General features: G+C 45.9%; 1 protein-coding gene across 1 annotated transcript; it reads right to left on the minus strand.

The window, feature by feature from the left end:
* Window positions 1–6,408: 6,408 nt before the first annotated feature.
* Window positions 6,409–13,403, minus strand: GPR101 (G protein-coupled receptor 101). The gene is made up of 3 exons (XM_072625763.1): window positions 13,125–13,403; window positions 10,795–10,916; window positions 6,409–9,941 (listed from the first exon to the last, which is right to left on the minus strand). Exon 3 carries the CDS (start codon window positions 9,788–9,790, stop codon window positions 8,507–8,509), a length of 1,284 nt encoding a protein of 427 aa, XP_072481864.1. The 5' UTR covers window positions 9,791–9,941; window positions 10,795–10,916; window positions 13,125–13,403; the 3' UTR covers window positions 6,409–8,506.
* Window positions 13,404–16,110: the final 2,707 nt, after the last annotated feature.

Genomic DNA, 16,110 nt, shown 5'->3' on the forward strand with positions numbered 1-16,110 from the left:
ACCTCCCCATTCACCTTGCATTATGCCTCTGTGTGTGTGTGTGTGTGTGTGTGTGTTTGTATGTTTTTAATACTTTAGAGAAACTGAGGTGTACATCACTAGTGCAGGACAGGGCTAGAGGGCTTGTGTGCTCCTTGGGGTAGGGAGAAGAGAGGAAGAGTCAAAGGGCTCATATGGTTTTTCAGGGGACAGGGGAGCATTTTAGGTCTCACAGACCTCCCCTGCTTCCATTACAGGTGGGAGAAATGTTAATATAAGGTAATAAATTCCAAACATCTGGTTGGAGTTCTTACTAGAATTCAGTGGCATACTGTAACCCAATTCATGCCAGTAGGGCCACTGCATTGTTTCAGTGATATGGGTAAGAGTGGTAGGCTGGGGGGAGGTTGTGGAGGGCATGGTTTTTTAAGAGTTACCAATGATAAAAAGGCAAGTTTAAGAAAGTGAATTCCTGGGGAATTTGTTGAGCTATTATGATTTGTCATGCCCAATTGTTTTCAGGATTCCGAAAGCTAGGCTCGATTGGACAAGCTTTACTTTGGACACATCTCTCTGTTGGTCAAGTGCTAGATGGACAGATGTTGACTGGGCCTAGGCAGTGCCAAGTCGTCTCCTGGTCAGGTGCCCCCAAGGGACTCCTTCCAGGAGGGAAAGATTGGACTCGGCTGTCCATTTTGTTGTGCAGTCAATGGGAGGGGATGGTGGGTGACAAGTGCCCATTGTGCTGTGGACAATGCCGGCTAGGCCTTCCATCGACACTTGTTAGCTCATGTTGATAACCAGTTGTGTTAGAATGGGGTTTCACCTCCGTATTTAGCCAGTGTTTTAAACCTTGGGGATAGCCTTCAAATGACACTAGCCTCTTAGCCATACTTGAAACCCCTTGTACTCTGTTCGGTACACATTTTTAAAAAAACAACTGAGCTGTTCTACTCCAGAAGTTGAGAAATGATTGAACCCTCCTGTCTTCCAGGAGCTCTCCTTGCAAGATGTGTGTACACTGCCCATATAATAAAGCGACTAGCTACACGGACACAAATTCTAATATTTAGCACCTTCATTGTCAAAGAACATTTATAATAGTAACGATAGTAATAGTAACATCGATAGTAATAATAGTAATTAGTAATAACAATTCACATTTATATAGTGTTAAGGTTTGCAAAGCGTCTTTTCTACATTAGCTAGTTTGGGCCTCACAAACACCCCAGGGAAAGAGATGCTACAGTTGGTACCCCTAGTCTACACAAGAGGAAACAGGCTCAGAGGCAAAGCAGCTGACATGCTTAAGGATATATATATATATATAGCTAGCAAGTGATGTAAGGGATATTGGGAGGCAGTATTTGAACCCAGGTCTTGTTGCCTCCAAGTCTTTGCCATTCTCCTGTATCATGCTGCCTCTCTTGTATAGAAATAGTGAAGCCCCAATCGTAAGCCATGCTGTTGACTTCAACCTTCTAGAACGAGAGATGTTCCGTAATCAGGGGACGAAGCAAACCTTAACACTTTGAAAATTGCCGTATTTCCTGGGGTGTAGTCTCCCCTTGACACTGTGACTCTAAAAGGTGGCAAGGGTTGGGGGGAGGCAGCTTTATCTCCAGCAATTTGGAAAAGCCAGTGATTTTTGATAGACCCATCTGAACCAAATAGGTGGCCAGCCTGTGTTCTCAAACATTCCACCTGTCCAGGGGCCAGCCCCAAGCTCAAGTGGCAAGCCACCATGGTGGAGGGGGCTGTGTAAGCCAGTGATTAGCTCCGTCCTCCCCCATCTCAGCAACCGGTAAGCAGCAGAGAGGCTCCTTCAAGCCTTTGCTCAAATAAGGAAGAAAACACATTTTGCTGGAGTATTCCCCCTTGGCAGCAGGGCTGCTATTTCAAAGCAGAAGAAAAAAAATAACCCAACGACAACCTAAGTATGAGGGGAAATATATCTCGATATTTTTCATCTCTAAATGTGCATTTGTGGGAGGGGAGAGGCTACTGAGCCTTAACTATAGTGGTATTAGTGCCATTTTTGCTTCATCCTAAGAATCACTGAGAATTTTGCTTTTTTGTCACACTCATTACCATAAGGTTTCTGCTCCAAGTGATGGGGCACTTTAAACATTTCCAAGAGATTTTTGGCAAATCTAGATGAATTCCTGGATTAGAAAATCATTGAGCTGGAAAGATTTGAGATATCATCTTGACCAACTCCTTTATCTTGGATGAGGAAATCAAGGCCCAGAAAAGGGAAATGACCTGGCCAAGGTCATACAGGTGACCTTAGTAGAGGTGAGATTGAAACCCAGGGCTTTTGACTCCAAATCCAGCACTGGGGGAAAAAAAAGAGTCCAATCATTTAAATGAATCTCTTGGTCATTTAGATATGACTTATAATTGTATAGATAGCATTTTGGGATGAATTAAGGGGGCAGAGTTCAGTTTCTACCCTTATAAGTCAATCTTTGACCAGAAAGGTCATTTTGGGCTGGGCAGGTGGGGAGATTTAGAGCATCTAAGCCCACCATAGCAGAATTTCAGCAGGACCCCAAAGAGAGGTGGGTCCCTGCATCTCTCTCAACTTCTCCCAGCCTTTCAGTACCATCTAAATGTGTTGCACACATCTGGACTGAAGCATTATTTCAGGTTGAGCAAAGACAGAGTTTCATTTTACTGCCCTTTCAGTCTCTGAGTCTCAGTTTTCCCAGTCTCTAAAATGGAGATAATACTTATATTAGAGGCCTCATGCTTGTGGTGAAGAAAATGCTTTGTAAGCCTCTAGATGCCATAGAAATGGGAGTGATTTATTATCATTCTTATCATTATTCTTAGAATTTGATGAAAAGAACCATAATTCACTCTCTCAAACTCTTTGCAAGCCATGCCCACTGCCCCTGCCACATCTCTAGATAGCCACTTGTGTATGCAAAATTGCCTTTTTCTGGTAACCTGCACACATAGGTTGCTGACAAGTCGTTTACTTCCCTGACCATCCAGCTGGTCCACCTCCCAGATTCCAATCTCTGTATCGCCTTCACATTTCCCCCTCCTTCCTCTGTCTCTCTCCTCACTTACTGGAAAGGTCATGGGCTTTCAGGGACTTGCAGATCTCACTGTCAGCTTGAAGGTAGCTCCTCAGCTCCTGGGGCCCTAGAGGTTAACCGGCGATGTCTGTGAATCCTCAGTTGGTCCTAGGTTCAGAGAAAGGGAAGGGGCAGCCTGCTTGGGCAGGCAGGTGAAGTTTGAGAAGGCAAGTTGCCAAAGAGGGTGACTGACAGGCACAAAGCACCAGCCACTGCTATTACAGGGATGGGGAAGGAAGGGAAACTTGGGGGCTCGCAGAGCCCCAACAGAGGGTCCCTCATCATTCGAAGTAGGGACTCAACTGTTTTCCTAAGCGTTTTCGAATAGCTTGTGCGTTAAAGCGGCTCTTATACCCAGGCAAACTAGATGCTCTATTATTTTTTTATTAAATACATAATCCTAAATAAAATAGTTTTAACATCTATTCTACTTCCTCTATTTGGAACTAATGAGATGTTTAAATGTCCTAAGAGGCCAAAATATGAAGCCTTAAAACAAATTATTATACAGAATCACAAAAGCCTTAAACGAAAAAGAAAGGCGTTGGATAGACTCACAAAAAGCCTTTTAAAAAAATAAAAGAAAGTCATTACATAGCCTCACAAAAGCCTAAAAAAATAGAAAGCCATCAGACAGCCTCAAAGAATCTTGAGGCTGGAAGGGACCTCAGAGGCCACCAGTTCCCACTTATTCCAGTCTAGGAATCCCCTCAATCAGGGAATGGCTATCCGTTGCTTGAAGCCCTCTATGAAAGGGGAGCTCACTACTTCCCGAGGTAACCCCTTCTCCTTTGGGTGAACTCTGTCAGGAAAATCTTCCTTACATTAAACTGAAATCTGCCTCTTTCCAGTTACCATCCAGTGCTTCTAGTTCCCCTGGGGCCAAGTAGAATGCGACTAATCCTTCCACATGACAGCCATTTTGTGGGGAGCACCCCCCTCCTTCACCCAATCTTAACTTCTCCGAGGTAAATATCCTTCAAACATTTCTCTGATGACAAAAAAATCAAAAGACACATAGCATCATGGATTGAGGGTTGGAAGAGATCTTAGAGGCTATCTGGTCCAACCCCCTCATTTTACAGATGAGGAAACTGAGGCCCACCGAGGTGTAGTGACTTGCCCAAGGTCACACAGCTAGTAAATTGGCAGAGCCTGCATTTCAATCTGAGTCTCCAGACCTTCAGATTCAGAACTCTTCCATTATACTAGCTGCCTCGTGAAAGCCTGGGAGGCTAAACTAACTTTTTTTGTGCTCACCTATTTTCAAATGACAGAATATTGTGCGCAGAAAAATTTTCTAATGTTGTTGGTGATTTTATTGGATCTAGCACATACTTGTTCGGTAATAAAAAAATGGCAGCAAAGCTGAATCTTATCAGATCAAAGGTCCTTTTTCTCAGCTTCACACGTGAAAAAGGTCTTTGCTTTTAACCAAAAGATCTGTAATGTACATCTTTCCCATAATTAAAAATTCTATTTATGAAAAGAATGAAAACTGAATAAGACTATGGGGAAAAAAGCCATGTTAAAATTAAATCACTGACTTTCAACACCATCTGAGAATGTCAGGTGCATTGTTAAATGGACCCAAAAGGGGGGAAGGGTTGGAAATCTGGTTCTGAATTGAGGGTGGTATGGAAAAGCAAGACAGGCAGTATGCCTAAATGGCTAGAGAGAGTCAGCCTTGAAATCAGGAAGCACCTCTGACATATACTGGATGTATGATGGGGGCAGGGGGATGGAAAGAGAGAGATGGGAGAGAGAAGAGGAATAAAGAGAAGGGAGAGAGAGTCAGGAGAGAAGGAAGAAAGGAAGAATCAGGGGGAGAGGAAAGAATTGAGGAGAGAGGAGTGGGAGAGAGAAGGGAGAGGAAGGGGAGAGAGGAGGAGGAAGGAGAGAATCAGGGGAGAGAGAAGGAGAAAGAGGAAAAGAAGAGATAGAAAAGTGGAGAGAGGCAGGGGAGAGAGAAGATGGGGAGAGAGAGACGGGAGAGAAAGAAGCAGGGGAGAGACAGATAAGGGTAAGAGAGAGAAGGGGAGAGAGAAAAGGAGAGGAAGAGAGAGGATGTAGGAGAGAGAGAGGAAGAAAGAATCAGGAAAGAGAGAGAAGGGCAGAGAGGGGAAGTAGAGAGGAGAGGGAGAGAAAGAGGAGAGGAAAAAGCAGAGGAGAGAGACAAGGGTAAGAGGAAGGGGAGAGACAGGAGAGGGAGAGTGAGAAGGAGAAAATAAAGAATCAGGGAATAGAGAGAAGAAGGGGGAGAGAGACGGGAGAGAAAGAAGCAGGAGAGGGAGAGAGTCAGGAAAGAGAGACAAGGGTAAGAGAGACAAAGGGAGGGGGAGACACAGACAGACAAGGGGGAGAAAGGTGGGGCAGAAAGGAGGCAGGCAAAACATTTTTTCTGAAATGGTTTTTGGCAGTTGAGTTTTTAAAATAACAAGTGTTTCAATTTCAGCAAATGCCATAAGAATGTGAATAAAATACAGTGTACCTAACTGGATATTCTGTAGCCCAAGTACAGTGAATCTAGAACAGCATCAACTATAATAAACAGCTTTGAATCACAGTATCCCTATCTTGGGTTGGATAGGACCTCCCAGGTGATCCAGTCCAACCCCCCCATTTTACAGATGAGGAAACTGGGGCTTCAGAAAACGTGAGTGACTTGCCCAAGGTCACACCGCTCCAAAGAGGAGAAGCTGAGATTTGAGCCCAAATCCAGCCCCTTTCTCCTCTGATCAAAAGATGGGTCACTGGGGCCATCTATTCCCTCAGGTACTTTTGGGGACAGGCAAATAAAAGACCAAGATGACCGTGCATTTAGGAACTGGAGCAAGTGCTACAACAGTTACTTGGTTTTGTCTTTTGGAAGCTTAAAAATCCAAGAGTAAACTTCAGTCCCTCCCTGCCCCTGTCTGCATGATCACAGATCCCGAGTTAGCTTAGTTTTCCTGGACATATCTATCCCACATCCTCAGGTCCAGCTAGCTAAATACCATTTCATTGTTTCCCTCCAGCTGCTGACCACTGACAAAGCGACCTCCAGCTGTTCACAGCCCAGCTACAGAGCTGTTTACTTCTTTCCCCGGAGGAGTTCCTGTCAGAATCAGTGAGGAGGGATAGATACAGAGCTATGCAAATGATCGAGAACTTAGCCAGTGGAGGTCTAGCATCAATGGTTCTCTAGCGTGAGTTCTAACGAGATATGTGAATCTCGTAAGGATGGGGCTCAAGGTTGGCAATATTGCCATGTCTGTTTTGTGACCACTGAATTGACCATAGTCTTTCAGTCAAATTGTTGTGATTTGTCTTTGTTCCCCCCGCCCCCCACCCCACCAATTTAGTTTGGTTTGGCATGGTCATCAGGGACCCAGATGATCGGGCTGACCATTTGGGGTCCACTTGACCTCAGAGTGATCTGGCCTATGTAATCGGAATAGGGACAATGAGGCATAGACTTAGCCAAAAGGTTTTTCCCCCCATGCTCTGTGTAACACAATATTCTCCTATATTAACCCAAGGGAAGATAAAGGTTTTTTGTCAAGGTTTTCCCAAAGCCCTCTCCTTTTCCAACAGAAATGTCCAGGCTACGTTTAACTGGAAAGGTTTGAATTCCAGATTGAACTGGGAGCAGATCCTGGGGCAGTAAATATCCACCCATTTGCTCCCCATTCTGTTCTCTCGGGCAAGGAACAGAACAAGGCTAACAATCCCCCTGCCGGGTGACAGCCTTTCCAATACATTTCTAGCTCCTTCAAGCAGTCTAATCCCTCCAAACCGCTCTAGGTGTGGTTTGACCAGGGCAAAGGACAACAGTAGGATCACTACTCTGGTCCTGAACATTGCCCCAAAGGTCAGAAGTCTTAACTGCCACATCCTACTGTTGACTCACAATGAGCTTAGAGTCCACAAAATCCCCACATCTTTTTTTCCCCAAAGAACTGTTAGCCACCCTTCCCCTCCCCTCTTGGTCTTGTAGGTGATTTTTTGAATCCAGGTGTAATATTTGCCATGAATCTATAATACCGTTCCCCAGATTTAATTCAGACCCATCTTTTAGTCTGTCAGGATCTTTTCATAGCCTGACTTTGCTATACAACATGTTGGTTCTCAGAGTTTGGTGCCAGCTGCAAATTTGCTAAGCATACCATCTACGTGGTGCTATAACATTAGTTACTCACCAGGGAATGTCATACTTTCCCCTCCGATGTCATTTCAGACTCCCTCCTCTCTCTCCCTTACCTGCTGGGAGCTCGGAGGCTATTAGGAGCTCTGCAGGAGGAAGAAAACAGCTGGGGATGCATGCAAGGGGCCTTGGCGTCCCCTTGGTGATAATTCGGCACCCTTGGGATTTGTTTCCCAGTCCTGCCCATCACTTTACCTCTCTCAGTTCATATTTGTGATGGTACAGTCACCAAATCACGTTTCCTAATGAGAGTCTCATCATTCTTGTGGGCAGTGCCAACAATGCAGGACTTTTGCCCTATCCCAGTTCACATCAAGGACTGCGTTAGCAGAGGTGCCTGTTTTCTGAAACAAAAGGGACCGGCAGAGAAGATTTAACACAGGCTTATTTGAAAATTCAGTTTTTGTGCCTGTAAGTCCATTAATGAAGTGGAAAAGGAGAAACCTGGAGTATTTCCCTTTTCGACCTCATTCAAATAGGAAATAGGAGATATTTTTCAATAAAGCCCTATGGGCAAGTCTCCAAATTTCCCATTTTTTAGGGCATGACTTTAAGCCTTACCCATTCCACAAAAACAAGACAACAGTAAATGAGAGCTGATGGTGTGCTTCCCTCCCTCCCCCTTTTCAATGGACAAACTTCCCAGTTTATGTATGTCTTGGGATCTTTGTCCACTCTTTCTGATGCTGCCAGAGCTTCATAAAACCTTCCTGGGATCCTGTTCCCACACTGAGCCTTCAGCCGTGACTCAGTTGCCTTCTTCCGTGGTTGGCCCATTGGGCTGATTTCAAAAGCCCTGGAAAGAAAAGTTCACCTGGACTGATGAGTAATTTTACCTATCATTCATCTGGCAGGTAGTCATCACATGCCCACTGTGGTCCTGGCTACCCAAAGTCCTTGTGGTCCCTCCCAAGTTCCTTTAAGGGAACCCAGGCAGACACAATGGAACTCCAGGAGTAGGCAAAAATACTGAGCACAGTTCTGAGATGGAAAGTCAGTCTGTGATGATCTATCTCTAATAATTTGGTGTTTAAATATCTTGGAGGTGGGGATGAAGGTTGGAGGGGTTGTGGGGAGGGGGGGGAGAGAGTCCTGCTCAGAGTCCCAAAGTTTTTGCTCACAGCATTAATTCTCCCCCGGCCTCCTCCATTCTTAATCAACTAATTTATTTTACAGAGGTAACGAAGTGTTTTTAATTGTCTTTGCCTGTGTCAAGATTGACCAGGAAACTGCTCTTGAGATAGCTGGGAATCTAGGATTTCCAGGCTGGAGTCAAAGAGAAGTGGGAAGGAAAAGTTCGGCTCTCGGTCATCGTCATCGTCATGGCAAAGTTGTTGTCGGTGCTGGAGTTCTGGCCCCGGGGTGGCCTTTTGCAGAACAGCCCAAGCAAGGCCAAGGTGAGCTCTTTCTTGATGCTCTTGTGCATGTATCCATAGGTGTAAGGGTGGAGGCAGCACTGCAGAAAGAAGAGCAGGGAGATACAGGAGTTGACCCAAGGAGGGGCTGCTCCCACCCCAGCAGAGATGGCAGCCAGCATGCAGTAAGGTCCGATGCACAGGATGAAGGAGGCAATGATGACAAAGATCACCCGGGCAGCCTTGCAGTGGTAAGGGTTGGGCTTCGCAGGGCACCTCTGGGGACTGGCCTGGAAGGATCGAGGGATTGGGATGATGCCATCGCCATCCTCCTCCTCTTCCTCACTACCCTCTTCTACAGCAACACTGCTCTCCTCCACTGGTTCCTGCAGGTTTCGAGGCCTCATGGGATGCACGAGAGCATTCTGCCTTCGGGCTGCCCGGAACACCATTCCATAGCACCCCACCAGGATGGCCACTGGGCAGAGGAAGGACAGCAGGATATTCAGGATGGTGTAAGAGACGCTTGAGCTCCAGACAACAATGCACAGAGAGCTCTCCTTGTCAAAGTCAATCTCCCCCCAGCCAATTGCAGGTGGTGCGCTCTGAATCAGACTGATGATCCAAGTGCCAAGGATGAACATACCTCCCCAGGTGGATGTCATCTTGTTGGGATAGGACAGGGGGTAGATGATAGACAGGTACCTGTCGATGGACACCACAATGATAGTGTTGATAGAGGCATAGGCAAAGAGGTGCATCAGGGTAACCATAGTCGTGCACAGATTTTGGCTGAGGGGCCAGAAGGAAGGCAGGGAGCCTGCCACCACCCATGGCATCACCACGGCTGTCTGGAACAGATCTGCGATGAGGAGGTTGAGTATGAAGCGGTTGGCAACCTGCAACAGCTGGGGCTTCCGACGGAACACGAGCAGCAGCAGGGTGTTCCCCAGGAGAGAGACGCAGATGAAGGAAGAGAGGAGAGAGATGCGGACTATGCAGTGGAAAAGGCTGATCATCGAGTGTCCCTCACTGCCATCGCTACTGCCACTGCTGTTGCCACTGCTGTTACCTCTGTTAATGCTGCTGTTACCTCCATTGCCACCACCACTGTCACAAGTGCTGTTGCTCGGATCTCCGGGGAGATGAGTGGAATTACTGAGTTCCTGGGACAGAGACATTGTTCCCAAACTCTTCTTTATGTCACGTAACTGCACGGAGTTCTTGTCTAACGAAGCGTAATGCAGATGATGTTCAGATGCCAGAGGATCCCTTTTCCATGTCTGTTTTCATCTAAGGTCTGAAGGAGAGTTTAATGTTCATTCCATGGACCTAAACAAATGTGTGGGAAGAGTTACCCATCCATGAGAAATGGCCTTTACCTCCTCTAATTGCCTCCTTTCCCGAGAAGGGACTTTACTGATGCAAAACCCCTAGGCCCAAGACAAGCCTTTGAGATGAATTCAATTGACACTGTGGTCACACCATATCAGTTATTGAGGAAAAAAGCAGCACCCCACATATGCTATCCTTCCTTAACAGGTTTAACTTGCCCTTTTCTCTTCTGGTACAGTACTGCAGTTTACCATGGAGACCAGCTCTAACTGTAACACTGGCTCACATCGATTTCTTGGTTTCTCATTATAACAGTACCAACTGAAGAATGCAGGGAGGAAACAGGCTGCCAAATGTAGGGGAAACTGGTAAAAATGAAGAAGTAGCCACGGACAGCTGGGGAACAGCTGTTTTTCCCCTGTGGGGCAATTAGCAGGCATGGGGGGGAGTACACACCACGGGGACCCTGGAAGTGCCCCGCGCGGTGGGATGGGTCCCTGTAGAGGGGGCAAAAAGGGTAAGCAGAAGAAAAAGGGGGAAAAAATCCATCAGGTACAAAGAAAAATGTTAACAGTTACATCATAGAGTGGAATAAGAGCTCATATATAATATCTAGTTAAATTTCAGCTGCTAAGAGAGGCAAATAGTAAGAGGCAAATAGTTAATAATAAAAGAGGCAATTAGTTAACACTAACCTTTTGCGGAACATGGCATGGTCCAAAGCCCAGCTCTCCACGGAAATTTGGGTTTCACGTGTAACCGATGCTAGAAGCATCCACATTCCTTTATCAGGCAGGAAGAATAACAACTAAAAATCTTTCCCCTCATGAGTTAATATAAATGGGATTACCTGTTGATGCCCCGCTGTTAGATCGGCTTCGCTCTTCCTTCCGCGCTGATGAAAAGATGCTGGCCAGGGCTCCCTCCTCCTTTTTCGTCCTTATCCCACGAGCTTTTCAGTGAGACTCCAGGCTGAAAGATAAAATCCTATCATGTCCTCTCTGGTAGTAAGCAGCTTCCTTCGAGTGTCTGGATCTGCTTGGCTAACAGAGAGAGCTGTCTAGCAGCCGAGGGGGCTGAGCAGAGTGGCCAGCTCTGGACTTAGCCACTGTGCCGTCGCTCGGCTCTTTAAGCAAATGCCAGCCGCCTTCTGAGTGGGGAAGGTAGCCTCAGCTGTCAGCTCACTGATCACCGAGTCTTGCTTTGGGAGATGCGGCTCCCGTGACTGCCCTTGATTTCTGTGGGAGCTGATGCTTCACTGAGAGGTAGCCTCGGCTCTACCCCACTGTGGCAATGACAACATTTGGGTCTTGGCAGTTAGAGCCATGATGTCACTGTGAGGAATGACCTACCAAGATTTAGGTCCAGAGCAGAGGGAGGAGGGAGCAAGTGTGTGTGGGGGGTCTCATTTGGTTTTAGGGGAAGAAAAAATTTTGTCCTTTTTAAAATGGGGGCTCAGGGATATATTCCTGCCTTTTTTTTTTTCCTTTCTGAGAGCCCGATTCTGATAGACGCTGTAAGTTGGCTTGCAAATTAAAATCTCTGCCTGCATTTAAAATACTACCTCTGTTACTGACTACCTGAGTGACCTTGAGCAAGTCACCTCCACCCCAAACCCCCCACTACCTGTATGATTTTCAGCAAGTCACTTTGATCACTTCTCCTCCCAGAGCTCAGTGGTCACTGGCTACCTGGGTGACCTCAAGCAAGTCCCTTCCCTCATTTCTCCTCCCTGGCTCTCAGGGGGTCTCAGCTGTCATAGCCGGGAGCCGATGAGGGACTTGTCTTAGAGGATCCCTGAGGTCCCTTCCAGCCTGAAATCCTAGGATGAAAAGAATGCTAGCCGATGTTTGTATAGCAGTTTACAGGCTGTTTTACAGTCATTTTCTCATTCGAGTCTCACAATAACCTTTCCAGAGAGGGACCCCAGACATTATTAACTGTTTTATACTACAAGGAAGCCGCGGCTCAGAGGGGTAAATTTTGCCTGTGGTCACACAGCAAATGAGGGTCAGAGGCAGGATTTAAATTCGAGTCTCTCCTCACTTTAAGTCTTATGTTCATAAGACTCAAAGCTGAAAAGGGACCTCAGAGACCATCTACTTGACCCCCCCCTTCACCCGCAACACACACACACACACACTTTACAGGGAAGGCAACTGAGGCCCAAGGAGGTGAAGAATTTTATTCAAGGTCGCACAGATAATAAGGGGCAGAAATAATTAGAACCTTGGACCTCCGCCTCCAGAGTTAGGGCTCATTCCATTGGACCCCCTTTCCAGTATAGCCCAGTGATGATCTGTTATTTACCCATCGCAATCACTCTATTACAAACAATATTAAAATAATAGATTGTCTCACACATATCGATTACTAACAATACCATAATTTCTCAAGGATCTGTGACTTCTCCGGTATAGCTACCCCCTCCACCAAGGCAGACGCAGATCTCTCTCCAACCTGGGAGGGGGTTTTTAAAAGACACGAAGGCAGTGCGGTGGAAAGAACGACCGAACAAACATTGAATTAGGAGTCAGAAAACCTGAATTCAAACCTCAGCTCTTCCACATGCTACCTACGGGACCTTGGGCAAGGCATTTCCCCTGCCTCAGTTTCCCCCTCTGTAAAATGAGGGGTTGAACCAACTGGCCTCTGAGGTCCCTTCCAGCTGTAGATCTAAGCTCCTATTGAATATCCAGCAATACCTTAAAGAACTTGGATTTCACCAGAGTAGAAACTCCCTCCACTTAGGCTGATTACAAGCCATCCACAATTTTATGGTCTTAGAAGTGGTCCGAAGCTCAGAGAGGTTAAGGGATTTATCCATTGCCACACAGTTCAAATACCTCAATGCTATCTGCCCCTCGTTGCAGGTGCTGCCTCTGCAGAATCACATTGCAGTCTCCCTAACTTAACGGTTGCTCTCAAAGAGGTGCCGTGGACAAAATTTTGGGGCTTTGGGGCAAGCCAGGTGCCCGAGCTTTCCTGCCCTTAGCCGGATGGCATATGAAATCTTTTCCAATCCTCCTTTTACAACCTTATTTCACAGCGCTCCCCTTCAATCCCTGTACATTGAGTCAAAACTGGCTTTAGCAGCTGTCCCCCCGGCGCATTCACAGCTCGACCCCCGCCTCCGACCCTCTTCCCCTGCCGCGACTCCCCGAGGCAGCGGCTCCTTACCTCTGCCTGTTGAAAGCTGCTCTCCCTTCCCAGCTCAGCTCGAGTTTAACCTCTCTCTCCAAGGCGTCTCCGATTCTCTCTGCTTACTCCCCAACTGAAAGTGATCACTCCCGCCTCTAATTTTCCTTCTTTCAACAAGCTTTGAAGTTCCGGCTATGTTCTATAGGCACCGGGTTTTCAGAGAAGACAATAACAGCAGCAAGTTATATTGGGACGTCGACAGAGGCTACGACAACAAGAAACAGTTTGCCCTCCCAAAGCTATGGGGAGGGACTCGGATACAATTAAGGACAGGATAGTTGGAAGAGAAAGAGAGAGAGAGAGAGAGAGAGAGAGAGAGAGAGAGAGAGAGAGAGAGAGAGAGAGAGAGAGAGAGAGAGAGAGAGAGAGCTTTGTGAACTAGGGAGACCAGGAAAGGCTTCCTATAGGAGGCGTATCACGTTCCTTCAAGGGTTGTTGTCACTCAATGATGACCATGGTCCTTCTCCCCCTCCACCCCCGAATTTTTTCTCTAAGACTGAAAGTCCTTTGGCTCTCTCCTTTTCTCACTGATCTTGACCTTGTGTTTGTATTATATGTGTCTAGGTATAATGTCATGATCGTGGACTTGGAGAACAGGTTCTAGATTTAGATTTCACATTTAGCATTTATGATCTATGTCACCTTGGGAAAATCACGTAATCTCTCGGCCTCAGTTTCCTCTTCTGTAACATCAAAGGATTGGACTAGAGCATCTCTGAGGTTCCTTTCAGCTGTAAAGCTATACTCTTATGTGTGACTTATGTATGACTTTACCTCCATGAGCCTCAGTTTCCACATCTGTAAAAAGAGAGGCTTGTACTAAATGGTCTCTGAGGTTCCTTTTAGCTCTAAAACGATGATCCTATATGGGATCCTTCCTATCTCAGGATTATCTGGTCCTTTGAGAGCAAGGTCTGTCATTTTTCATATCTGTATCCCCAGCCCAGAACCCTGGGGGCCTTCTGTGTCATAGGTGCCCAAAATGTGTTTGTCAAATTGATGTGCTGACAACCCTCGGAGAAATGGCAAGGTGTCTGAAATTGCCACCAACCCAGGAAAGGGCCTCAGCTCCATAAGATGGCTATCTCAGTTGCTGACTTTTCTTTGATGTTCTTCGGTTTCCCCAGTCCCTTGAGCTCCTCGGCTAATCGACAAACCTGTTTATTTTTTCTGTGTATGTTTTTGCAGTTTCTGCTGAGTGGCCCCACTATGCCAATAGGTTCCACTTCATGACTCATTTTATCAAGTAGCAGCAAAACATCTGGTCTGTTGGCCAGCCGAGCATCTGGTCTGTTCCTATGGTTCTATCCTCGGACAGCTTATAGCAGTTATTTTCTAAAATATTCTTAGACTGAGAGTCCCCCTAGTAATTCCTTTGTCAACCCACATTTTGAGGGCTAATTGCTGTTATTAACCTCCATGATAATCATCTGTAATAACAATAATTAAGCTATTATTTATAATAGCTTGCTTTTCAGGAGCATTTTAAAAGTTTACAAAGTGCTTTCCTCATAACAGCCCTTTGAGCTGGGCTTACAGGATCATAGATGACAGCAAGAAGGAACCCCAAAATCATCATGGCCATTTTCTTTATTTGACAGAGAAGGAAACTGAGGCACAGAGTAGGGAAGTGACTTGCTCAATGTCATACAGGTGGGTAACAGGGATTCTAACTCAGATATTCTCACTTGTTAGTTTTCTTATGGAGGCTATTATTTTCCACATTTTGCAGAAGAGAAAACTGAGGCTCACAGCAGTTAAATGACTGGCCTACAGTCAGAAATCTAGCAAGTAGAAGAGCCAGGATTCCATCCCAAGTCTTTTGACTGCAAACCCACGCTGCCCTTTCCACTTCATAATGTTGCCTCCAAGCATATGCTTGTGCAGAGAAAAGTGGAAAGGGAATAGTTGAGGTGGGGATCTATGGGTATTGCATATCATATACACAGGCAGACACAACTAATATATTGGTTTTGCTGAACTGCTTTATTCTCTTTTTAAAATCTTTGTTACAAGAGAAGGTTCTTTGGGTAGGAGAGGGCAGAGGGATATATTTGAAAATAAAGATCATATAAAAACAAATACTACCAATAAAAAGAAGAATTTTTAAAAACCTGGGAAGCAAGTCCTCTTCATTTCCAATTGTGTTTTGAGGTGATTCATATGTTATACTTAAAAATATATAGCAGTCAGGCTGCATGGCATATAAACCCTGCTACAGAATGGCAACAGGTTGACTTCATAGGAACCAGAGAAGAAAGTCATCTTCTTGAATAACTTACCTGAAACTCAATAATGATCAATGTAAGTATTATGCTGTGTTTCAATAAATCAACTTTTCTGCTACAAGATGGGGAAGGTATGGTCAGCCAAACATTTTCCTGAAAAAGATCTGAGGGTCTTGGTAGATTGCAGACTCAACATGAGTCAGTGGGGTGATATGGCACACCCCCCAAAAAGGTAAACTGAGATCTTGAGCTTCACTAATTGAGGCACAGCCTCCAGGCGTAAGGATGTGATCGCCCTGTTGTGTTCTGTCCTGGTCAGATCACAGCTGGAGTACTGTGTTCAATTCTGGGTGCAGGTTTAAGAAGGTACAGGTTAGACTTGATGACTTCTGATGTCCAACACCAAATCCAGTACTCTTTTCTCTGCATTGCAGTGAATTGACCTCCAAGGTCCCTTCCATCTCGGTATCTATGATCTTAGGCTCCTGTGATGTAAATAACAAAACCAAGCTGGCTTGATTATGTGGACACAGCTTAAATCCTGGACTCATTTACACACCATTCCCCCCCACCCCCCCACCCCGTGGTACTTTAAATGCTACACGCACACTGACTTCTTCATTTCCTAGAATCGTAGAATGTATCAGCAATCCAGAGGGGGAAGCTGTAGCAGGGAGCAGCCGGGGAGGGGGGTGGTATTTGAAGGGGGGTCCTGCACTGAACAATTGCTAGGCTGA

This window comes from Notamacropus eugenii, chromosome X (assembly GCF_028372415.1).
Source record: "Notamacropus eugenii isolate mMacEug1 chromosome X, mMacEug1.pri_v2, whole genome shotgun sequence".
NCBI classification, from domain to species: domain Eukaryota; kingdom Metazoa; phylum Chordata; class Mammalia; order Diprotodontia; family Macropodidae; genus Notamacropus; species Notamacropus eugenii.